Raw genomic sequence first — 25,480 nt, forward strand, 5'->3', positions numbered from 1 at the left:
AACCTTGTTTTGGAAATGAAAATTGAATACTGCAAGTGAATTTGCAAATGACACCTATTTTGGTGGAAATTGAAGTGGGAAATTTAAATGATGAATTCCTTTGTTTTTTTCCACAGAGAAATTTAAAATTTACAGTTTGATAATGCCAAACGAGGGAATTAGTTTGTAGGAATTATGAAATCCTCACTTTCAATTAAATTTCATTATATTTTCCCTCATCCAAACACACTCTAAAGTGATAAAAATAATTAATGTATTAGAAATTTTTAACATACCATAGTCTTATCCGGTTTATTGAGGACAAAAATACAATTTTTCGCTTTCAGATTTTCAACTTTCAACCAACCCCCATTTGACAACAACGATCTTTTTTGGGTGCCCCTTCACCATCAACTACAATTTAGCTCAAGATCAATCTCCCACGCGGCACACTCACAACCACGACATTTGAAAGTCGCGGTGGGCCCAAAAATCCCACGTGGCAGCCCTTCTACGAAAATATCTAAAGCCCCAGGTAAATATAAAACCCCCCATTCCCCCCACACACGTGTCGAACTCCGGCCGTGGGCGATCACTTCAAGCAAGAATAATCAAAAACAGGGCCTAGAACAGGCCACGTCACCCCTTAAACCAGAAGCCAATGACGACCCACCTTTAGATCCCAAGTAGGCCTTTCAGATATTTTCCTCTGTTTTCGCGGCTGTGAGCCAACCTTCGATTTCCCCTCATATATACACAAATCCAGCGGCTGATTTTGATTTACACCGCCCCGAATTTCGCGCAAGATTTTTTTCTATTCTCTCTCTCTCATCGTTTTTCTTCTCTCGTGTTGGATTAGATACTCGGATCATCTCAAACAGTTAAACCCTAGTTGTGAGCTTTCTGGGTTTTTTGATTGTTAGCTGGGTTAATTTTTTGGGTGTTGTATCAAAATGGTGGGTGAAATGGAGGCGGTAAAAATTGAGAGGAAGGAGGAGGAAGAAGAGGGTGGTGGGAGCTCCACAGAGGTGGTGAGCTGGGGGAACTATCTCCCCACCAATGTGCTGAGGGTTCTATTGGTTGAAGCCGATGACTCTACTCGTCAGATTATCACTGCTCTTCTTCGAAAATGCAATTACAGAGGTATAATATTTCTGGGTTTTCAAAGTTATAGACTTGATTTGAGTATAAAGTTTGGTGCTTTAGTTTATTTTAGAATTTGGGTTGGTTCAGAAAGTGTGGATTTTTTGTTTTCTGAAAATGGGTTGTGTTTGTTTTTTGGTTTCTGAAAATTGGTTTGTGTTTGTTTTGAGCAGTTGTTTCGGTTTCTGATGGATTGAGGGCGTGGGAGACGATAAAGGTGAAGCATAATAAGATAGACCTTATTCTGACTGAGGCAGAGTTGCCATCGATATCTGGATTTGCGCTTCTTACTTTGGTGATGGAGCATGATATTTGCAAGCACATACCTGTTATAAGTATGTTGAATTTACCTAATCTGATTTCGATTTCTTATAGCTGTTTGATCCAAAAATGGAAATGGAAATGGAAACTAACCTTTTGTGGTGACTATGCAGTGATGTCGTCTCAAGACTCTGTGAATATGGTTTTGAAGTGCATGCAAAAAGGGGCCGCCGACTATCTGATTAAGCCGGTCAGGAGGAATGAGCTGAGGAACCTTTGGCAACATGTGTGGAGAAGGCACACTGTAAGTTAGATTTGTTCGCTCTGCTCTTTCAGTAACTTTTTGATTCATTCCTGTATTTGTTTGACTTTGATGGTTGTATTGTCTTTAACTAATTAGTGTTTCCTGTGGTCTGTTTTGGTTTAACAGCTAGCTAGTGGACAAGCTCCGCAGAACTTAACAGTTTCACAACAAAAGGTTGAAGCCACTTCGGAAAATAATGCAGCAAGTAATCATTCAAATGACTATGCAGCTTGTACGCGCAAAACTAAGGGATTCAGTCAGAAAGCAAGTGATGCCCAAGTAAGTCTATTTATAACTGAGTGATCTTGCTTTTAGTCGAGGGTATTAGTTGTACTTCTGACATGAAGGATGTTATAGGTGTATATTGAGAATGATGCAGTGTATTGTTAACTTCGGCTAGTTTCTGAGATTCGATATGCTACATCAAGAAAAAATAATCAATGATTTAAACTCAATTCTGAATCACCAAGTATCAAAGGCCGTTCCCCATTTTAAGTTGTCAATTTTATTTCATAACAGTTGAAGAAAGAAATAGGTTGTTTTTTTTTTTTTTTTTTTTTTTTGGTACAAAAAGAAATAGGTTGTTAGATATATGAAGCCAGCACATGTTCATGAGGTTGCTTATAGCTCGAGATATATTCCTCCTTCTAGAATAGGTTAGCTTTGTGGAGTCTCATATGCAGATTGCATGTTTTGCTACCTCTTGTGCAGAACTCCTGTACAACTCCTTACTTGGAAGCTGAAAGTGCATGCATTCAAAATATGCAGGATATATCGCAGCTAAAGTATGGCAGTGCTTCTAATTTGAGCAATACAGATATTGAAATGCTTGAAGATTGTGATAGATTGGACAATGAATCTGTTGTGCATGAGAGTGAAACTAAAGGTATGCAATATGTCTTGCTTCCCCCTTGATTACTTCTTTGGAGTTTTTGTTTTTACCCTAGTAATTTTAGCAAGGCCTATCTAACAGTCACTGGTTACAGAGAATTCAGGTACATTTGGGTCAGATATTGTACCTTTGGATGAAGCACTTAACTCAGTTGCCTCAAGACTCAGAGAGGAAAATGTTTCTGCTAAACCAATGGTTCAAGATGAAGGTATCCAAGCAGAAATTTTTGAAGAAAAAGCTAAAACTGCTAGTGGCACTCACAGCTTCCAATGTGAGGTTGAACCCTCAGTTGGGGTCAGGGACTTGCTTTGCACCTTTGACAATTGGCCCAACTGCAACATTGGAAGTTCTAACAGAAAAGATGATGGTATGAAGCACTTTGGATTGGAACTGTCTTTAAGAAGTTCGGATGGTTCACACAAGGAAGTGACTGAGGAGAGGCCTGCACTGAAACATTCTGATGCCTCTGCCTTTTCACGGTGAGTATTTTGGTTCATGTCCAATGATGAACTTCAGCTATCTTACATTATAAAAGCATGTGTTTGGTTTTCATAGAGTGGCAAAAGTTACACATTTCTTTCTACGACCCTCCCTTAGAAAGAAAACAGAATAATTTGTAACATGTAACACTTCAAATTTAGAATGCAAACTGGTAGTTATATTTGCTAGTTTTCTTATATTCGAAAGTTCTTTCCTATATACAGGTATAATAATAGCAAGGGACTGCAACCCCTTTTCCTGACATTTCCCAGTACAAAATCGGAGGATGCAAGCAATTCACATGATAGACAGGACAATATGGTAAACTTTGTTGATGGTCAAACTGAGCAAGCTGATTCATCCATCCAAGGCCCTCAACTTGGGGTGTTTCCTGTCACTAGTGTAAGGTCTGATAATATGTGTGCTGGATACAGTCATTATTTCCCATCCTTGGTTCTTGGACAATCCGATTTGACCCCTATGTTCAGTATCAAATCAGTTGGCCAGAGCACACAATCCACCTTTCACTCAGAACAAGGTTATGACGAGTCTGATAAAACTACCGATAAATCTATTGACCAAACCCTGCATGAGCAGAACAAACTGGAGAATGTGGAGCATTTGAAACCTGGTTCTCCTGCGGCTTCTCAGAGTGGTTGTAGTAGTTTAGGCAATGGTACTGTTGATAATCATATTAGTGGCAGCGCATATGGAAGCATTTGCAGTAGCAATGATGGAAAGGCCAGTTTGGCTGTAGCAGGTGAGATGGCCACAGCTTCTGAGAGTTTGAATGACAGTGGTCGCTATGTTCGTGAGGGATCTGGAGTGGATTCTCTTCGTTCCAGCCAAAGGGAAGCAGCTCTGACCAAGTTCCGACTGAAGCGGAAAGATAGATGTTTTGAGAAGAAGGTATTATCATCATGTTCTTTAACTCCTGTAATTATTGTTGCTGCTGCTATGGTCATCTGATGTTGAATGCACACAATATTTTGGGTCTTATGCACACACACATTGATTTTCATGTGTCCATGTAAAAGAAAAGTTCAGTTTGACTGCACTTGCAATTAATAGAAAATAAACGCCTCATTTTGAAACTGATAATGCCAAATCAATCAGAGTAACATATATATTATAACGTGTTTCTCACTTTTCATTATAATCTGTATACAGGTTAGATACCAAAGTCGGAAAATACTGGCAGAGAAGCGGCCAAGAGTGAAAGGTCAATTCGTGCATAGAGCTCATACTGATCCTCCAACTGCCAATGCTGTTGGTTCATGATACGGAGTTCGCGCATCTTCCTGTGAATGCCTTCATCTTAGGTTGTGCGATGAGGGATTCTTTGTATTCTTAAAGCTTTTGTAAAGAGTAGAATGACAGTCACGGTGAGTGCTGAAGACAGTTGCAAGTGTCTTCAGCATTGCTATTGATTTTGAGTCCTTTTTAACACTATTTTACCTTTAGGAAAGAGGTAGTGTTGTAATTATGTAGGTATTGTCAGCTGAGAAAAGTTTCTGTATCACCGCTACTACACAATGAGTTCTCTATGTATTTAGATTCGTGATCGTAGTCTGGAAAGTTTGATGGTATAATGGTTTGCTAAATGGGTTGCTTCATCTTATCAATTGGGACTTGGATTTGGATTTTTCATGAGGGGAAGTGTTGGATCTTTATTTGGCCATAAAGAAAATAATACGAATGCATGGAAGGTCAACATTTGCTTTTATCGAGCATGGACACTTGTGTGTAAAGGTTGGGATCTGACGAAGCAGAAGCCAACAAAGATCAAGCAAGTGTTAAAGGCAAGACGTAGCCACCTACCATTTCATGCAGATACAGTTGCTTCCACAAAAGGAATTATCCTATTTGGATAAAGAATCAGTACGTAAGCTACTGTTAGTGCTTAAGCTAGCTAGCTTTGTCCCTAGAGAGTTTAGAGAAGCTTCACTTCTCCAACCTCCTCTCCAATTCATTTCGATTGGGAGATGGTAAACATATAGAGTTTATGTGTGTATTAACAAAACCCTTGAAGTATCTTCATTTGGGGTTGTTTTTTATAACAATAAGATGGCTAATTAGCTTATATTTGTCATAGTCAATTATTCTATACGCACACGAAGCATGCACTAAACTCTCGAGTTAAGAGGATCCCATACGATAATGGCGGGAGAGTTCACCACAAATTACTCTGCACGAAGAAGATCAACTAGTGAGGCGTATCACATTAGGAAAAGATGCGAGGGAATAAGACTAAAAGTTAGGACCATCCTAATAGAATAAAGGGGCATACATAAGCAGGGTAGGGTTGGGACCTTTTGAAGTCTATGGCTTTTAATTGGGTGCTTAATTAAACGAATGCAATGCTTAGCCACAAAGCAACTCTACTAACTTACCATGACTTCAACATTAGATAAAAAGCGGAGAGATTTTCAAAGAAGAAAAAGAAGACTGAGGATGAATTCAAAGGAAAATCCACAAGATACTGAAATAAAAGATTAGGTCAGTAGTGTGACACTAGGTGGTGTAATTATCGAAAGAAAAACAAGTTTTATCAAATTGATAATTTACTTTCTTTATCCAAAAGTAGCATTAATGAATACTTTCCCAAATAGAATTTTAGTTGGGTAGGGTTAGTTTTTGATTGAGTAGGTTTTATAAAATTTCTATTTTTCCAAATGTTTATGTTTGTAGACTTGAAGCTATTCTAGCTGTTTATAAACGAAACTTAATTAGTCTAATAATATTTCACTTCAAACAAGATAAGATTATAAATTTGAATATCTCCTCCTAAGATCCAAAAGAAAGTAAAAAGCTCCTATAGTTTCGGAGTTAATTACCTCAGAACAATTTTGAAAGTAGCTTAAAAATTTGGTCATGCCTCTCAAAGTTGTTTACCGGAAATCATCAGTGCAATTCATGCCGAAAGTGATATACACACACATATATATATGATTTTTCTCAAGTGTGGACGTCCGTATCGAAATTTCGGTACGGATTTCAGGTTTTCACCCACTTTCCTATCACAAATTTTGATCTTAACCGTTCAGTTTTTAGGTCCTAATGTATAGATCATCTCTACAAAATTTCAACGAATTTGGTGATCGTTAAGGCATCTATAACTGCAATTTACACGAACGAACCGAATCTGTCGAACCGGAACCGTTCGTGTATATAGTTGTAATTTGCAGTTTTGGATGCCTTAACGATCACCAAATTGGCTGAAATTTTGCAGAGGTGATCTATACATTAGGACCTAAAAACTGAACGGTTAAGATGTGAAAATGTGATCGGAAAGTGGGAGAAAACTGGAAATCGTTACCGTCCACAAGGTACGGACGTCCGCACCGTAGCCGGAATATATATATATATATATACACACACACACACACACATATATTTCTTTTTTAGAAAAAACGAGAACACTTTCGTTACTCCGACCAACAAAGTTACAAAAAAACCCGCCACGTGTGTGGCCCCGATAAAGTGATACATATATTGTACTTTTACATTTGACATATAAATTTCTCAACTTGTTTTTCTTATTGGTAATCCAAATTTTTTTTCCTCCTAATACGGTTTATTTCACCATTTCCCTTCTCTTTCTCTATTTTTTTTTTTTTTTTGTTAATCACCTACATTTTAGTGAAAAATACCAAATTATTAGATAATTCTCAATTACGTCTTATCCCATCGATACTATAGCATTCATTTAGTAGCAGCCATTGAAATACCTAAAATTTTGAAAATGCAAATAATAAACCATCAATTGCAGGGGAAAGATTTAGAACACCGACGTGCACTTGCACCAACATGAATGAATTGTTGAATTATGTCAAATACACTTTTTGGTTATTAAAGAAAAAATGTTAATTATAAAGGGTGGTGCTATTCACACACTTTTTTTCTCTATTCACACACCCCTTCTAATTTTCTATTATTTTAATTCAAATTTTTTTTATTTTATAAATTATCCTAATTACCCTCCCTTGTAAATATGTTTCTTTTTCTTTTTTCTTTTTTCTATTTGGCAATTCAATCATGAATCAAACATCATTATAAAATACATCAATTTTTTTTTATCTATAAATGAAGGAAAAATAATACGTTTATTAAGTGGAATGACTTGTATTATTAGACAAAGAATATACTTCCTAGGTCTTCACCCAACTGAATCCAAATTGTAAAGTTTGTCCTCATACTTTGCAAAGTACGAAACTCAATGCTTGTTTGTTTATGACTCTTAATCTAGGTGTATCATCCTCAAATATAAAAAAATTATGGAATCAGTGTTTTATCCACTTTAGCGGTTCAGCCACAAGCTTCCACACTGCAGCTGATGATGTACACAAAATTTGGAGATGCTCTACATAAAATTGAATGCAATGAGTTGCAATCTTCGTGAGGGGACAAAATTATGTTCTACTAAAATAATATAGTAGAACAAATCATGTTTATAATCATAAGGCCATCATTATTAGGCTGTTGTAAAGTTCTATAGTTGCTCAAGGATTCAAATACACCAAATAATTTCAGTTAGAATCTTACCAGGAATAATGGATTCAAAGGGGTTCGAATGATTACTGAACTCACTTTTTTTTTTTCATGTCTCCATTGCAAATCAAATGTAAAATTCTCTCAAAATATGGGTCTAAAGTTTCTTGTTCTACCATGATTAAACTTCAAAGCATCATATTAGAGAGATAGAATAACTATGCTAGAGAAGTTTTTGATGAAAAAGAAAAGAGGGAATCGAATAGAGTTTTGAAGTCTTCTGTGTCTACCGGAAAATAAAGGTTTACAATTTGAGAAAGATTGACTTGCCAAATTGAAAAAAAAAAAAAAAAAATTGTAAGGAAGGGTAGTTAGGGTAATTTTTAAAAGAAAATTGAATTAAATTAATAGAAAAATAGAGGGGTGTGTGAATAGAGAAAAAAAATGTGCGAATAGCACCACCCATTATAAATACTAATGGTTGAGATCATCTTATAAGTGTTGAGTCACTTACATTGTCAGTGCATATGAAATTTTTTTTATCCATACTTGAATTTCATAGAAACTGTCATTTCTCAAAAGAGGGATATCGTTTGCTAATTTTGATAGAAACATAATAAAAGGGCAAAAGTAGCTATTTTCGTCGTCACTAAGTTGGATTTGATATTAACTGAGAAAAAAAACACGAGAATAGTTCACAAAGCAAAACTCTTGCTTCTTTTCCCTTCCAATTGTCTCACCCTCATATTCTTCTCCTCCCTTAACCTCACCTTTTTTCCCCCTCCTCCTAACCGGCCTATTTTGTCCTCTTACCTCTCTCTCATTCTATATCTATTCACTTTCACACTCACCTCATTATCATGGCAGCAGACCAAAACCACCACCTTCTTCCAGAGTCACCCCAAGAGCAAAACCATCACCTTCCTCCAGAGTCACCACAAGAGCAAAACCACCACCCTCCTCCAGAGTCACCACCACCACCACAACAAAAACCACAAAACAACTACTTTCCACCACCCGAAATGATTCCGGACCGAAATATAAAAGAATGTAATATGCATCACCAAACCAGTGAACCCTACAGAGCTCTCTGCACCTGCCTCACCATCCTCCTCCTCATCCTCGGCGCCACCGCCCTCTCGCTCTGGCTCGTTTACCGCCCCCACAAGCCGCAGTTCACCGTCGCCGCTGTCGCCATCTACTCCCTCAACGCCACCTCCCCTCCCTCCCAAATCTCCACCACCATGCAGTTCACCATCGTCACGCGCAACCCCAACCGGAGGGTCTCCATTCGCTACGACCGTCTCCAGGCCTTTGTGGCCTATCGCAACCAAGCCATTACCCAGCAGGTGATGCTCCCCCCGCTGGCGCACGGACGCCATAGTAGCGTGGCTGTGTCGCCCTTGCTTGGGGGAGTGGCGGTGCCGGTGTCGGCGGAGGTGTTGAACGGGCTAGAGATTGACGAGGCGTACGGGGTGGTGAAGCTGAGGGTGGTGGTGGTGGGGAGGCTGAGGTGGAAGGTGAAGGGGTTGGGGATAAGGACCGGGCATTATGGGATCTATGTCAAGTGTGATGTGCTGGTTGGGTGGAAGAAAGGGTTCGTGGGTCAAGTTCCATTGCTGGGTTCTCCTTATTGTAAAGTTGATATATGATCGAGTAGATTTTTGGTTGTTGCAGTTGAGTTGCTTGTTAATTTTTGTTTGATTAAATTCTCGTTTGTTTAATTATTGTGAATCTGAGCATGAAGATGAAGAAAGATAATGAAGGATTTATTGTTCTTCTTCTTCTTTATTTTGCGTTCATACCAGTGCCATGAGGTAAGGGATGATCAAGTTTAATTGAACATAGCTTTCTAAATTTTTTTAATTGGTGATCCCAGTTTGATCAGAATTTGTGAAGTGATGATGGAGATGAAGAGGTGGCAAATGACACATGGCTATAGAAGTGATGTTCATGACAATGGAGGTGGCATGTATTAGGTGGTATAGCGTGACACTTGTAGTTTTCCACCGCAAACTATTTGCTAGTAGCCTAATAATTAATTACTTGTTCCCTCTCAGAAAAAAAAAAAAATAAATAAAAATTACTTGTTCTCGTTTGATCACCAAGCGGTAAAAACGTGACAAAGACACTCAAATTCAAGGGCAGCAAACTGTTATATGTGATTATACCAAAACGAAAAATGAAAATAATACAAACAAGTTTGTGCGTGCTAATTTCAAAGTGAATGTCCTTATGGTTTTATTTTAGGTTCGGCAAGTTTTGTCGAGCAAATTGTGGAGTAGTAGTAGCGAGAGATTATAATGCGCTGTGTGGTTAAAGTAGGTGTCGTAAAAGTATGCAAGTTCCTCATTTCTTCAAGAATTGGATTTTGTGATGGAGCGTAGACGCTTCTCCCTCCCTAGGCTAAACATGTGATAAGTAAGTTATAAATAATAAATTGTACAGGAGCAAATTAGTTGAAGAAGCTAGTGGAGGTAATGGTTCTTTGACAATTGTCTTTCGTTCTAACATAATGAACTATAATAGTGTTTCGTATATATGAGTCTTTTGCATGTACATGAAGCTACAGTCGTTTTTCATATGCGTATTTTTCATGTACATGAATTTTTAACAATAAATAAAAGCATGAAATTGATGTAAATTGATAATCATAATGAATAAAAGCTTCACGTGAATTTCCTCCTTAACCACACAAAACTAATTCACAATGACGAAGATATTTTTTTGTTTTTCATTAAATGACGAAGAGATTCATGCTAATATGAATTGTAATATATAGCATGAAATACATGTACTCGTGATTGTATATAATTCTCGACAGGTTTGTGCCACAAGAAACCCAGCCATGGCAGTAGTAATGGGCATCGCATCTCTCTCTTCAGGTACTCTGGGCCGGGCCAGCGTCTATATATGCTTGATTCTCAATGTCTAGTAGTGCATGCAGCTTTAAGGTATCAGATTCATATCTTAATAAAGTACTACTTCTTCGTTCTTAATTATTGTTGAAATAGCTATGAAACTCGTGAAAAATTGTGCTTAAAGGGTGTACAGGACCCTAGGATATTAAAGAAAAGTAAAGCAAATTGATTGGATTACTTTGAATTATATAGCAGTGCATAAAGCGATGCAATTGTGGAGAAATTCGTTGTGCGCGAAGGGGATGGATTGGAACAAAATAATGAAAATATATAAAGCATGATTGAACTTATTTTTTTTTTTTGGATAATGAAATACTTCATTAGGGGACAAGCCCAAAGGCCCAGCAAAGCTTTTTTTTTTTTTTTGAGATGAAGGCCCAGCAAAGCTTAACAGGCCAAAAGATTACAACCAAATAGGAAAAGGACATCTCCAACTAGATCTGGACCAGGAACTAGGAACAGGAAAAATGATTGAACTCCCATCTATATTGAGACGTAAATATAAGTTGGCCGGCAAAACTAATCTTGAAAAGAATACTGCTCACTGACGATCTCTGTTTTAATTACTTTTTCAATAATTAATTAAAATTAGACTAGATTGTTCATAGTTCATACAATTATTTAAGAGAACACATGTTGTATCAATTTTCAAAATGGTTAATATGTGATACTATATTCTTATATATAACATAGTGCATATATTTTAAGAAAATTGAATCAATTTGAAAATGGCAACACCAGACGTAGAAATGGAACAAAAACTATTCTGATTACTCTGTTGGCTACATAGACTTTGTTCCACTGATCAACGCAGAACCTAATAACTAAACAGGACGAGAATAGAGAACAGAAAATTACAAAGGTTCAACCATAAACGGCGACCAATGGTGTTGTGGTGGGCCGATAGTTTAAGTAGACCGTGGCAGCTGAGGTGACAAACTAAGAACCTTGGTGAAAACAACTTCCATTTAGTTAACCAAAGAAACATCAGAAAAGGAATTCAAAGTCAGGCCAAAATATAAAAAACCGGCCACCCAAATGATGGGTTTAATTATCAGTTTATGCCATTTGAAGAGTCGTATAACTTTTCAGAACTACCTCTCTCCTTTCTGTTTTTTTTTTGTTCGCCAGCATTGCCATCTTTATCTGAAATGAGAATTTGACTAGTAGGTTGCTACTATATAAACGCTCCAGGATGATCGATCTTCTGGCATTGTGACTTTTTTGTCGTGTCATGTATGTGCATGATCAAGTATCTATTTCCACAGCTAGATACATTTCCGAATTACAGAAAACAAGCAAATCGAAGAAAGACATTTGAGAACAAAGAAAATCAGTGACTCGATCTGAAACTGAAATCACCTTTAAAATCCAATGTAATGACTAATGAGCAAACAAGCACTTAAAAACTCCAATAAGAATATATGCTAGTATACATATTTGCACTGCGGTCTTAATTCCTAATTAAGGCCATGAATTAAGACCATTACCAGGTATGTTGGAAGTGGGGTTCCTAATTTTGGACTGAGACATTTGGAATAAGTAATAACTACCTCACTTCTCATTTGAGGCTTTGAGCTATTCCCTTTTTTATCTATACATTGGTCCCATACAACGACGTCGATCACAATCATATTAAACAAAGCTGCTCAATTCCAGGAATGCCCATCGTCAAGTAATACACATGGATTGAAGGTGGAATATTGTAATATGAATTGAGGTGTCTGGTAATGTGTGCCATCAACAAAGTGGACAAACTTTGCCACGACCGGAGGCCCACGCTAGCACCTCTCCGACTATACAGGGTTGAGTTTGGTTGTGGAAGAAGGTTTGGTGAGGCTAAAACTGTAAAGTCACGGAGGGCGGCTGAGTAAAGGTGACGCCTTTAAAAGGGTTTCAGGAGAGTCCCGGGAGGCAAATCAGGCAATACAATCGATAAGATCCTCAAGGCCGTAAGGACCCGTATCAGTAACAAACTCATAGAGAAAGACCCACTTTTTGTATTCCAGAAGTACCATAAAGGTAGATACTTTCTTGCCCATCTCTTAATTTCGGTGATGAACTTTCTTAATCTTATATTTGTGGGTATTTTTTGACGTTTGAGAACTCAACTGGCCTTTATTTTTTTCACTAATCAAACAGAGTTTCTTGTATTTTGAGGAGAGTGTTCTTGTTTGAAATGTTTTGATCGGCTGCAGAGGGTTTATGCCCCTCTGTTCTCTTGAAGCTGTAGCATTGATTATGTTTTCTGGGTTGTGGTTCCCACTGGGATTTGATGTTGCCCATTTATCTAATAGTCTGCTCAAGCATTTTTCTGATGTTTTGTATACCAGCTATTTCTGCTTGCACTGTAACCTGTAACAACTTTCTTAATTTGATCACAGAACATGATCATATGCCTTGTATTTGATTCCAACTTGGCACAAAGCAGTCTTGACTTTTCACTTACGGTTTAGAGACCCTCATGGGCTCATGGCAAACCTTTGAACTCGAGAAACTTTTTCAAACCTGATCCTTTGTGTCAGTCTGTTTGCATCCACTTCTTGGAGGGTCATATATGTTGGTTAAGCTATTTCATTCATGGAGTTCATAGGCCTGAGTTTGCCGGTCCTTTTGCTTTGGTTGATATGTTCCCTTTTTAATGAGGATTTTGCAGTACCTAATTCGCTTTTCTGTTCTCTGTACCCAAAGTTGAATTTGTACCATAACTCTCTTCAAATTTTTGGTGATCCACGTTATCGCCACAGGGGGACTTTAAGTTTGACTAAAATCAGGTATTCATAGCAAATAACTAGCACCTCAAACTAAATTGAGAATATAACTCCAAGAATGTTGAAACTTGATTTTTTGTCCTCCTTTCCAATGCAGCTTGGCAATATTTATCTTCCAGAATTATTTAGTAATATATGGGATAAGATGTGGCTTCGTTTGAGAACAGACCACGGATCATATTAAAAAACAATCTTGTTTCAGGAAGCTTATACTATAATTGATTCTAGTAAGTTTAACATCTTCTTAATCTGTGGTTTAACAGGGACATGGTGTTGCAGTTAGCATACAACATATGTACTTTTTTTCCTGTATAGTGCTTTGGTCTTAACGTGCTTATAAAGCTATTCTAAATGTCTTTATAATACTAGTAATGAACTTTTCCTGCCTATGATGTAAATGTAACAGATAATAGACATTTTATGTTGTCCACTTACAAGAAGATTACATTATTGTAATTGCATTTTTCTTCTACAATTTTGCATACTTCCAGCATTTAAATTCATTAACGTCAGGTTACTTCTGTAAATTTTCAGATGGAATCAGAGAATACACAACATTCCCAGATTATTGAGATCCATGGAGATGCTCCTGGTGAAGAGACGAGTGTGGGTGGGAGTAAGATTTGTGGGGAAGCACCGTGTGGACTGTCGGATGTTGGACCACATTCTAAAGATTCCAAAGAACGATCAGCTGCCATGCGCAAGCTCTTGATAGCAGTGGTACTCTGTGTTCTCTTCATGGGTGTTGAAGTGTTTGGTGGCATTGAAGCCAATAGCTTAGCAATATTGACTGATGCAGCACATTTGCTCTCTGATGTTGCAGCCTTTGCCATCTCCTTGTTCTCCTTGTGGGCTGCTGGCTGGGAAACCACTCCCCGTCAGTCTTACGGCTTTTTCAGGATTGAGATTCTCGGTGCTTTGGTTTCTATCCAACTCATATGGTTGCTTGCTGGGATATTGGTGTATGAAGCCATTGTTAGAATGATTAATAACACATCTGATGTGAATGGTTTTCTGATGTTTCTTGTTGCTGCATTTGGTCTAGTGGTTAATATTGGCATGGCTGTACTGTTAGGCCATGATCATGGTCATGATCATGGCCATGGCCATGGTCATGGTCACGGCCATGATGATCATGATCATCACAGCCATGGAATGATATTTTCTACTCATCATCACCATCACCATCACCATGAGGAACACTCGAATGACGAGCACCATCATGATCATGAAGAACACTCGCATGATGAACACCTTCACAGTCATGATGATCATAAACACAATGGTGCTGATGAAGGTCATGCTCATGAGCCACTCTTGGACAAGCCAAAAGACGGGCATGGCCAGAAGAAGCAACGGAACATAAACGTGCAGGGAGCTTACCTTCATGTTCTTGGGGACTTGGTTCAAAGTATCGGTGTAATGATTGGTGGGGCCATCATATGGTACAAGCCGGAATGGAAGATAGTTGATTTGATTTGCACCCTAATATTTTCTGTCATTGTTTTGGGGACAACTTTCAAGATGATAAGGAACATACTTGATGTACTAATGGAGAGCACACCAAGGGAGATTGATGCAACGAAACTTGAGAAGGGGCTGTTGGAGATGGGAGAAGTGGTGGAAATCCATGAGCTGCATATATGGGCAATCACAGTTGGGAAAGTCCTGCTGGCTTGCCATGTGAAAATCAGACCTGAAGCAAATGCAGACATGGTGCTGGACAAAGTGATTGATTATATCAGAAGGGAGCACAACATCAGCCATGTGACTATACAAGTTGAGCGTTAACGAGCTCTTTGAAGGTTAAGATCAGGATACGGTGAAGGATTAAATTGATCATATGGTTGCATATATACTCTTCTTAGATGAGGTCCAGATTTTTAGTATCAGCATTGATGTCTAGGCAGTGCTTTGCTAATCTTACCAAAGATGCATGTTTTTGGTGCCAAGTAATTATATTGTGGTTACTGGTTAGGAGATGAAGAAACTGTAGAAGTGCCAGTTTGCAGCCACCTTGATTCTTAGTTTCTTACTGTCACAAGTATATGGGAGGTAACTGGTTCCCTCTCGGTGCAAATATATTGAAAACTGCATGATGGCAAAATATGCATTGGTTACACTTGACTTGATTGGTCTGTAACAATTTGCATGACATTGTAATATTACTTCTTAAAATCGGAATTGCATAAGAGTTTAGTGTCTTGCAACTCTGTTCTACTTTTTAGGCAATGTCCCCATTGACTTGAAGTTTGAGGTGTTTTTTATTTAGTTCGTGAAAGCAGTTTTTAAGCACAGCAGAGTTTTCCTCGGGAGTAGCTGGCTAAGAAAATATTTGTGAATCACCCTCAGATTTGCAGAATGATATTTTTGAGTTCAGTTTGTTTTTCACTCTTGAATATAAGGGTGATCAACCAAAATTTATTTCGTGTGAGCAGAACATCACTCTATTGAAGCACACCCACAACAACTCTGATATTAAGGCTAGGCTAGGAAGGACCCAAATTATCTAATATCTCAATCCAATTGGTTTGACATAGTCGAAGCTTTAAATGCTATGACTTGTTCAAGTCTCCAACGGTAGCTTGATGTTATATTTTGAATCCTTATGCGTCAACACTATTGCATGAGAAAGAGTTATATATATGCCAAATGCTAGTGTACAAATTTACAGGCTTTCATGAGAAATTAGGTATAGAGATTCCTGTGAATTGCCCTACCATCCATTCTCGATCGATCGAAAATCCATCTTTTGATATTGTCTGTTAGTTCTGTTTCCACTTTGAGTCGATGCGATTCTTCCAAAGAAAAATCACATCACTCCCTTTCGGCATTCTTTTTCTTCAAAATTACAAGCAATTTTAAGCAAGTATATTTATCCTGAAACCCATTTACATCTTACTCAACTGTCTCCATAGTAAATACTTTATTGATTAAGATTACTCATAATTAAGAGATAAACACATAAGAGTTTAGAACTTTGGATGAAATACTAATTGGGGTTTTATGGAAGTCTATGTGCCATGTGTGAGGAGAAAAAGAAAGCTTCAAAACAAGATACAAAACCCTCTCTACCAACCTCCCAAGAAGCAGTAATCTAGTCGCCTAGAGACCTCAATTGGTGTACAACTAGAAAACAAAGATGAAAGTAGTAGAAGACCCCACTTCTAGCATTAGGCAAAAAGGAAAACCATGAAATCAAAGTTTTCCTTTGCCCTTATCTCTAGGGCTGGTAGCAGATCCAGTAGGTGGAGCATAGGTGAGCTTTAGAAGACTATCCTTAGTCTTCTTACTAGTGCGCTGAATCTTATTCTTGCTGCCAAGGGGCCTACTAGTCTTCTTCTTCAAAGTTAGCAAAACAACATCACTGTCATCTTCAATCAATCTCAATGCATCAGCCTGTAGGGTTGGAACTTTTCCACCCAATATAGTTTTGAATTTCTTAGGGGAAGGGTTACCCACACTGGTTCGATTTCGTTTCTTAGAAGACAAACCAGCATCTTGAACCATCTGCATACCTGCAGAACCATCCAAATCAACAGTCTCTATGGGAGGTTCGACCGTGGGACTCTGATCCTTCTCCAACTCGTGCTCCAAAGGAGCATCAGTCTTAGTAACATGCCCTACAGGGACCGAAGGAGAAGTAGGGGAAATTGGCCGCTCCAATCAACGAATAACGGGTTTCCTCTTCAAAGGGATGGAAGAAGAGGCTGTGAAAAGATCAGTCTTATCCTTTGAACGAACTTCCAGATGCCGATGGTCCAGGAAAATGAAAAACCCTAGGAGTAGGGTTTGCCATACACGGTTCTGCACATGCAATTCCTGCATGAGTGACAAGTCCACACTGTGAGCATCTCCCTTGCAGATGTTCAAAGTGAAACTGAAGAATCGGTTCGACACCAACATCCAAATAGACTTTGCGTTCAAGCAAGATTGGCTTGGACACATCATGGGAGAATAAAATCCTATTCAATCCTTTCTTAAACTCCTTCTTATCATATTCCAAAAAACCCCCAAGGAGGTTCCCAATCAGTGTGAGATTCTCAGACTCTTCATAAAGAGGTGGTATTCTAGAAACCCTAGCCCAAACTCGGAGATGCTTGAATTGGACTTCATGCAATGGTTTGACTCCATCATACTCTGCAAAACACACGAGGGTGCGATCATAACACCAGACTCCTCCCCGTAACACTTTGTTACGATCTCAAACAGATTCGAAAGAGAAGAGGAACAGATCCCTCGCCCTCTCCTGGATCCTGAATTCCTTGTCCACCATTCAAGTTCGGTGGAAGTGAGATTTGAAAGCCTTCGGATCAACCTGCTTTCGAGTTAATGGTTTGCCAAGAAGAAAAGATTGGGATGACCTGCGCACAGGACCACCACCAATTTTCCCCAGATCAGGGGCTCTACCGCCCTCAACAAGAGAAAGGGAGGCAACAAAGCTTGCTGTGACTGCATCAATGGAAGCCATGGAGTGAGAAAAGTGGGAGAGAAGGGTAGAAACGTTGATGGTGGAGGCAAGGAGGCTGTAGACTAGCTAGGGTTGAGAGAGTCTCACTAGGGTTTTTTTGTACCAACAATCTAGTTGCCATCATGCTTTCTTTGTTTGGATTAAGTTTACTTTCATTTTGTTTTTGGTATATAGAACCCCTCGTCTAACCTAATCGTAACTCAATTCCTCACCGTTTCTCATCACTTAAGCTAACCCAAAAACTTAGGTCATGTATATTCTGGTGATCAACACCCAAATATGATTTGCAATATTTTTTTTCTCTATTTAGATTAATTTAGTTTTAGATTGAGCAATTATATCAATCCAAATGGCCGGGTTGCAATGTGTCTTTTTTTTTTTTGGGCATTTGATTATATGTTGCTGATTATGTCAACCTATATAACATTAATACATGTCAATTTGAGGGACACTAGGCTTCTAAGAAAAATGTCTCCAACATAAATTCAGTATCAAGATATTGTCCCTTTAGGTTCCTTTTTTTTTTTTTTTCAAAAGTCATTCCTATAAAAAACTAAACAAGTCAACAATAAGTAAAACATTCCTTTCAAAAAAATAAAAAAAGTAAAACATTATGTGGGATTAAGGAGTACAAAAGCTGATGATGATCAAATGACTAACTAATTTGTTCATGAAGGAGCTACTGTAATGTTATTTAGCCGTCTAAGCCCCTAGTAGATTAATCTTTGGGCCTAAGAAGTTTTTGGGATATCGCGAAACAATCTAACAAAGATGTAAAAAAAAAAATTGTTCATCGAAAGGAAAAAAAAAAACAATTTATGTTTTCTAATATGTCACATCTACTTTGCGTTCTTTGTGATTGGAAATTATTCTATGCACCGACGGTGTAAGTGACCCAACCCTTATAAAATAATCTCAACCCTTGATATTTATTATCAACTTTATTTTTAATAAACAAAAAGTGTATTTAATGCAATCTAACCATTCATTTATGTTGGTGCAAGTGCACGGCGGTGCTCTGAATAATCTCTCCTTTGTGATATAGTTAAAGAATTGTGAGGAACAAATGCATCTCAAGTACATGTATTAAATTTACAAGCTGAAATTATAACAACTTAAAACTATGCAATGCCTACTATCATATTTTGCCAGGTTGATACGTACCTTTCTCGAATCCTAAAAGAAAGGAGAGCTCTCTCTCTCTCTCGCCCTAGCAAACCCTAGACCTGCGACCGTTACTATACTAGACTTAGATCTCCATGCAGGCTTTCAAGATTCTAGCTTGGAATTGCAGAGGCCTAAATAAGACGGAAACTCAGGATGCCCTCGTTAGCATTGTTCGTCAACAAAATCCTAGCCTTGTGTCCCTCTCTGAAACCCTAGCTTCACCAGATCTCCTGACAACGGTTCACCACATGATTGGATTTGATGGTGTAGTTTGTGCACCAAAAGAAGATGAATGTCATGGCTTAGCTCTGTTTTGGAGCAATGAGGTTCCTGTTCGCCTCAGGAACTACTCTGCTAACCATATTGATGTGGAGGTTGGAGCCATAGGGTCTGCTGGAGTATTTCGATTCATTGGTATTTGCCGTGTTGCATCAACAACGAATCGGACTATCACATGGAATCTGTTGTGCACCCTGGAGGCTTAGAGTCAAATGTCATGGCTTGAAGCCAGAGATTTTAATGAGATCCTTAGTCATGCCGACAAATCTGGTGGCCCTCCCAGGTGTGCAGCACAGGTGCTTTACTTTCACCAAGCACTTGTTGATTGTGAGTTGCTGGATATGGGGTTCTTTAGACCTCGTTTCACGTGGTCTAACTGGTTTACCAAAGAAAGGCTCAATCGTGCCTGCCAAACTGTGTAATGGAGAGAGCTTTACCCTTTCTCAAGATGTATTACACTTCCTCTTAGCAGATCAGATCACTGCCCTTTACTTATCGCGCTAGTTATTAGGAATCGAACCCCAAAGAAATTCAGGTTTGAGGAGATGTGGTTACACCACTCAGATTTCTTAAAAGTTATTCAACAAGGTCGACGGGTGCTTCCAACTATTAGGGAGCCAATTTTATAGGTTGGTAGAAAAATTAAGCAGACTGGCCACCTACTCTCAAATTGGCATTCCGATATTTTCCAGCAAAGGCAAACCGAGATGAGGCTGATTCAGGATAAGCTTGACACTCTGATGAAACAGAGTTTTGAACAGCAACATTATGAGGTCCAGAAAGCTCTTCAGGTTCATTTGAATGAATTATTGTCTGCAAATGAGACGAACTGGAGGCAGAGATCAAGGATTCTATGGTTGAAAGATGGGGATCGTAATACAGTTTTTTTTTGCATCGAAGAGCTTCTAATAGAAGATGTCAGAACTGAGTTAAGGGTTTGGTAAACTCGGAAGGGCAGTGGACTACCAATTCGGAAGAAGTAATCTTATTGTCAAGTACTATGAATCCATCTTCAGGGCAGGTAGTACTGATCCATAAGCTTTGGAGATGGTTACTGCATGCTTACAACCTAGGGTTTCCCCTACAATGAATGTTGACCTCACTAGTCCCTATTCTGACGTGGAGATTAAGAAACCTTTGTTCTAAATGCATCCTTCCAAATCTCTAGGGCCAGATGGGATGTCTCATTGCTTCTTTCAGAGGTTTTGGAGTATTGTTGAACAAGAAGTCTGCATGGCTATTAGAGAGGTTCTTCATACAGGGCAGATATCCCAGGAATCCAACTTCACTCATCTCACTTTGATCCCTAAGATAAAAGAACCTAAGCAAGTGTCTAATTTGCGACCAATTGTGTTATGCAATGTGGTTTACAAAATTGCTTCCAAAGTCCTGGAAAATCATTTGAAGTGTCTGCTTCCCAATATCATCTCTCCATTGCAGAGTGCTTTTGTCCCATGAAGGCTGATCTCTGATAACACTTTGGTGGTCACTGAAATAGCTCACTTTATGAAGAAACTACGCAGACAGGTAGATGGTTTCTTATCTTTAACACTCGATATCTCTAAAGCTTATGATCACCTAGAATGGCGTTATTTGGAGGCAGTCCTGCTTAAGTTAGAGTTTTGTCCGAACTGGGTTCAGATTGTGATGGCAACAGTGAAGTCAGTTAGCTATTCTGTGTTGATTAATGGGTCTCCTACAGGTTTCATCCTACCTCCTAGGGGCATTCGACAGGGGGATCCACTATCTCCGTATTTGTTTATTCTCCATCCAGAAGGGCTTTGAGCTTTGATTTCTTCTTCTATATGGTGTGGAGTGGTTAAAGGGCTTACCACGTCTCCCACTGCACCCACCTTACACCATCTACGGTTTGCAGATGACAATTTCCTGTTTGGAGAAGCTTCAGGAGCTGAATGTCAAGCTTTCAAGAACATACTAGCTGTGTATGCTAGGACTTCTAGGCAGCACATTAACTTACAAAAATCCAACGTAGTTTTCAGCGGTAATGTTAGCCTACAAAAGAGAAATGAGTTGGCAGCTATATTGGGTGTGGAATGTGTTAAAGAACATGGACTGTGCCTCGGGCTACCCATCCACGTTGGGCACAATAAGAAGGCCATTTTTTATTTCTTAAAAGAACGGTTTACAAAGAAAATTATTAGCTAGAGAACAAAGATTCCAAGTGTTGGTGGTAGGAAATTACTTATCAAGATAGTTCCTCAATCTCTTCCTAACTATGTCATGAATTGTTATGCCTTACCCAAGTCGCTCTGTGATGACCTACAACAGCTCTGCCGTCAGTTCTTTCAGGGAAGTACTGATGAAAAACGAAAAATTCATTGGCGATCTTGGGAGAGAATGTGTCTTCCAAAAGAACAAGGTGGTATGGGTTTTAAACATCTTCATGCTCATAATCTTGCTATGCTAGTAAAACAAGATTGGCATTCGCTTACTCAGCCAAATTCCCTTGTGGCCTAAGTTTTCAAGGTAGTGTACTATCCTCATGGTTCTTTTCTTTCTGTTGACACGGGTGAGCGACCTTCATACTCCTAGAGGAGTACCATGGAAGCTAGGCCAATTTTGCAGGCTGGCTTATCGTGGAGGATTGGCAATGAGGCTTTTGTTAGTATCTGGAATCAAGACTGGATACCATCTGTTTCTCATCATTCCTTGTTTAAACCTTCAGATACTATTTTTGAGAGAGTGCTTGATTTGATCAACATAGATACTTGGATCTGGGATGAAGCTGCAGTTCATGTTTGTTTTGAACCTCACGTGGCATCTCAAGTGTTGTCCATTCTACTTAGCCGTCGCTATGGCTGGGATAGAGTGGCCTGGAAGCCTAACAAGAGAGGCTTCTTTTCCATCAAATATGCTTACACTATAGCTCGAGACTTCTCTATTGGAAACATCTTTGCCTCATCCTTCACTGGAGATCCGTATGGCCCAATTTGGAGAGCATTGTGGAAGGCTAAGGTTCTCAACAAAGTGGCCCACTACTACAAATATTATCTACAAGGACTCCTAATAAGGACACATTTTTATCAAAGTTTCCTAATAAGTAATAACCCTATAAGGACTGCTAAAAAACCCCGCCCATTTTTTTTGGCCAAAAGTTGAACTTCCCACTTCTTTTTCCCACACAAATTCGCAGTTGTCTCTCTCTCTCTCTCACTCTAATTGGGATTTGAGAGTTGAGAGGTTAGACCTAAATCAAAATCTGATCTACCAAAACCGCAACCCCCACTCTCTGTCGTCCACCACCGTTTCCTATCCATGTCTCTCTTCTCCATTGGCTCACCGGCTTCTCGGCCTCTACCTCCCTTACTTTGATTTCTCACTTCTGAAACCATAAGCTAATACCTCAAACAAGCCAACCCAAAATCTGAATGCAAACCTTTGCTCTCTTCGTGGGTATGGGTTTTAATTGGAACAAGATTGAAAGGTATCTCTTCTGTAACTCTAGCTTCCAGATTCCATTTTGTCTTATTTTTTCCCTTATATATATATATATATATATATATATGTGCGCTATATTAGGCGTAAATTAATTGTAGATTAGATGTAAAAACTTTGTCTTGAGAGATCTGGGTATTGCGCTCGCTGCTTCCTTCAATGGTTTCTTAATAGGTTAGTGGAATGATAACCCAATCAAGAACAAATTAGGTTGCTTTCTTCTTCTTCTTTTTTTTGGTTAAAAGCATAGTTAGCGATACCATGATGTTGCCATAGATTTGATGCTTTAATTTTATTGTGATATTATTCATATCATATGTCCTCTATGTTACCACTTAGTAAACAACATTGAAAACTCAGTTCCCATTTTATTTTTGTTTGAAGCAAGTCAAAATTCTTGAAATCTGAATCAAAACAGTAATTTTGGTAGTTGGTTATTTTTTATTGTATGGTTGAAGAGTAAATTTTGAATCTTTTCTCTACTTTTTCTTATGTACGAGATTAGTCTTTTTATCTTCTCAATGATTGGAACTCTGAAGCATAAATATTTGGAAAACTTAACCTACTTTGATTTATTGCTAAAGTTGAATGATTTGTGTAGATTTCACTCTCTTTATGGCGTGTAAGTGAAAATGTAAATGTCATACTTCAGAGAACATGATCTCTAAACTTAATGGCATATCAAACAGGAACTGCATAAGAGAACATTAGTATTGAAGACTTGAAGGTACAATATTGAAACATTGCTCATATTTGCATGAGAGGTTAGTTGATAACACATTGTTATTGTGGACAATATATATAATATCCTCTGCTGGATGTTATACACCATCTTGATATGCTAAATGTTTCTGACCAGGACAGTCTATTACATCCAAGCCCAAGTCAAGGTATCTTGCAGTTGGATTTTAGGTCAACTTGCATCCTTTATTGCAATTGCCATTTCATATTTGAATATCAAGTTTTGTGTATCTATCCTCTTTAAAGCTTTCATTTATATACATGTTTGTTTTTTTTTCTTTCTCAAGTTTACGTTGTATATTTTGATATGTTTTGTAGTGTTTATGACTACATAAAGTAGGTAGTAAAAAGAAAAAAGAAATGTGCTCTTCTACTCTATTTAATTGTTGGTTTTTTGTTTTGTGGCAGATCACATGCTCTACTTAAAGATTTTATAACAGGTAAAGTAAGGAAGTTTGTGTTTTGATTATGGCTTATTGGTTTACCCTATAAGTGTACCAAGTCATCAAGCCTGGTTACCTTTGAGCCTTGAGGCATGATGGGATAAATTGTAATCTCAAGTTCAGTTTTCCCTTGCTATTATTTATCTGATTGCATGGCTTCGAATATAGCTATCTGTTCAGTTTGCATGGCTCATTGTCATGGCCCAAATTAGAAGCTATTGGACTATGGTAGAACCTTAGCCCAGAAACTCAAAGCCCACCAAAGCAAAGGTCAACCCAAGGCCTATCAGCCGAGTCTGATCCAGTCCTCCTACGTCCACTTCCCCGTTGTACGTAACAACCAAACCGCTCCGTCCCCCACGCGCCGCCACGACCTGCGACCACCTCAATCGGTGCCGCCACTAGCACTCACCGCCTGCGACCCAAACTACACAAGCCACGTTGCCCCAACCTACGCCACCACAGAGAAGACCAACCCCGATCCAGGTCCTTTCACCTCACACAACCATCGAGTCAGACCGGTGGCTCCGTCATCAGGGTTCGATCGTCGGACCTGTTAACACGACCAACGCCTCTCACCATCCCAGCCAGAACCACTGACAAGCCCTGATCAAACCCCATCTGATGGAACAAGAGCAATAGCCATCAATACCCGTTCAGCAGCAGACCCCATGACCACTGCGGGGCCAGAGGCCAGCCGATGCTTCCGGGCGCCTCCAGATAAGGATGATTTCTCATATCGTAACGCCGGCCTTCACATTTGGTTTATGATTTAGGGTTTTTTTTAGTGAATTAGAGATTTAGTTCTGATCAACCTAAATTCATATTTGATCAATTAAATAAACGGTTTAATGAATCCGGACCATTGACAGATCAAATTTTCAATCTAATCTCGTTTAATAACTACGGATTCAGAGCAAATACATATCAAAATCCAGTCCATTTACAGGTCTAACTTAAACGACTCCCATCTAAGAACTTCTCTTAGAATTGCTACACTTGATTGGTGTTTTATCAAAAGGAACGCGCCTCACGCGCTAGGGTTAGTTTTCACAAAAACTTGGATTTTGCTTGTTCGGCGGCCTCCCCACATCAGCGACAGCACTATGCATTGCCGATGTGTGGCAAGTGCAGCCAGACGGGCATCTGGATTGTCTGTTGTGTGTCTTTCTTGGGGTCATAGTTGCTATGGGCAGTTACCGTTTACCGGCATGTTTCGTCTCTCTCCTCTGAGGGCTGTGTGGGCTTTTCTGATGGCTGGATCGAGCGAGGATAATCTGAAATAGGGAATGGCTATTCTAACATGGTCACATGCCATTGATTGGGATGCCATGTTTGTAGTGTGGAGATGGGGTTGCGATCTGGTTGGGTTTGACATTCGATGTAGCGGTATTACATGGTGGAACCTCCGGGATCGGCAAGAAGATGGAGCAATACATCAGGGCAGATGGTGGTTGACGGTTTTGAGCCTAAGGAGGCTACGCAGTGGCGGTTTTGGAAGATGGCGATGGCTGGAGACCTTGTGGGTTCGAGATTTGAAACTAGGTTATGGGGCTGAATTGATGTTTGGGGGTTTTGGATGGGTGATCATCGGTGGCTAGGTTGGCATCAAGTTGCTATGTCGAAGAGGGAGGTGGTCGTGTTTCATTAACCCCCAGTGCTCTTGCAGCGGGATGACGGT

General features: G+C 39.1%; 3 protein-coding genes across 7 annotated transcripts; all 3 read left to right on the forward strand.

Moving 5' to 3' along the window:
- The first annotated feature begins 687 nt into the window (after nucleotides 1-687).
- On the forward strand, nucleotides 688-4,648 carry LOC112182168 (two-component response regulator-like APRR5). Of its 4 annotated transcripts, none has more exons than XM_024320617.2 (8): nucleotides 688-1,122; nucleotides 1,296-1,457; nucleotides 1,557-1,687; nucleotides 1,814-1,966; nucleotides 2,399-2,573; nucleotides 2,683-3,058; nucleotides 3,284-3,968; nucleotides 4,230-4,648. In XM_024320617.2, the coding sequence occupies exons 1-8, from the start codon at nucleotides 933-935 to the stop codon at nucleotides 4,338-4,340; spliced, it is 1,983 nt and encodes a 660-aa protein (XP_024176385.1). In that variant the 5' UTR covers nucleotides 688-932; the 3' UTR covers nucleotides 4,341-4,648. The 4 variants fall into 4 exon arrangements, with proteins under 4 accessions (XP_024176385.1, XP_024176387.1, XP_024176384.1 ...); XM_024320619.2 differs by having other exon boundaries at nucleotides 2,456-2,573; XM_024320616.2 differs by having other exon boundaries at nucleotides 690-1,122; nucleotides 2,674-3,058.
- A 3,696-nt stretch (nucleotides 4,649-8,344) lies between these two features.
- Nucleotides 8,345-9,329, forward strand: LOC112182169 (NDR1/HIN1-like protein 1). Its single transcript, XM_024320621.2, has one exon. The coding sequence runs from the start codon at nucleotides 8,411-8,413 to the stop codon at nucleotides 9,200-9,202; it is 792 nt and encodes a 263-aa protein (XP_024176389.1). The 5' UTR covers nucleotides 8,345-8,410; the 3' UTR covers nucleotides 9,203-9,329.
- Nucleotides 9,330-12,167: 2,838 nt separating this feature from the next.
- LOC112182170 (metal tolerance protein 1) lies at nucleotides 12,168-15,455 on the forward strand. Of its 2 annotated transcripts, none has more exons than XM_024320622.2 (2): nucleotides 12,168-12,493; nucleotides 13,777-15,455. In XM_024320622.2, the coding sequence occupies exon 2, from the start codon at nucleotides 13,777-13,779 to the stop codon at nucleotides 15,031-15,033; it is 1,257 nt and encodes a 418-aa protein (XP_024176390.1). In that variant the 5' UTR covers nucleotides 12,168-12,493; the 3' UTR covers nucleotides 15,034-15,455. The 2 variants fall into 2 exon arrangements, with proteins under 2 accessions (XP_024176390.1, XP_024176391.1); XM_024320623.2 differs by lacking the exon at nucleotides 12,168-12,493 and adding an exon at nucleotides 13,412-13,694.
- Nucleotides 15,456-25,480: the final 10,025 nt, after the last annotated feature.

The sequence above is a fragment of the Rosa chinensis genome, chromosome 1 (assembly GCF_002994745.2).
Source record: "Rosa chinensis cultivar Old Blush chromosome 1, RchiOBHm-V2, whole genome shotgun sequence".
NCBI lineage: Eukaryota > Viridiplantae > Streptophyta > Magnoliopsida > Rosales > Rosaceae > Rosa > Rosa chinensis.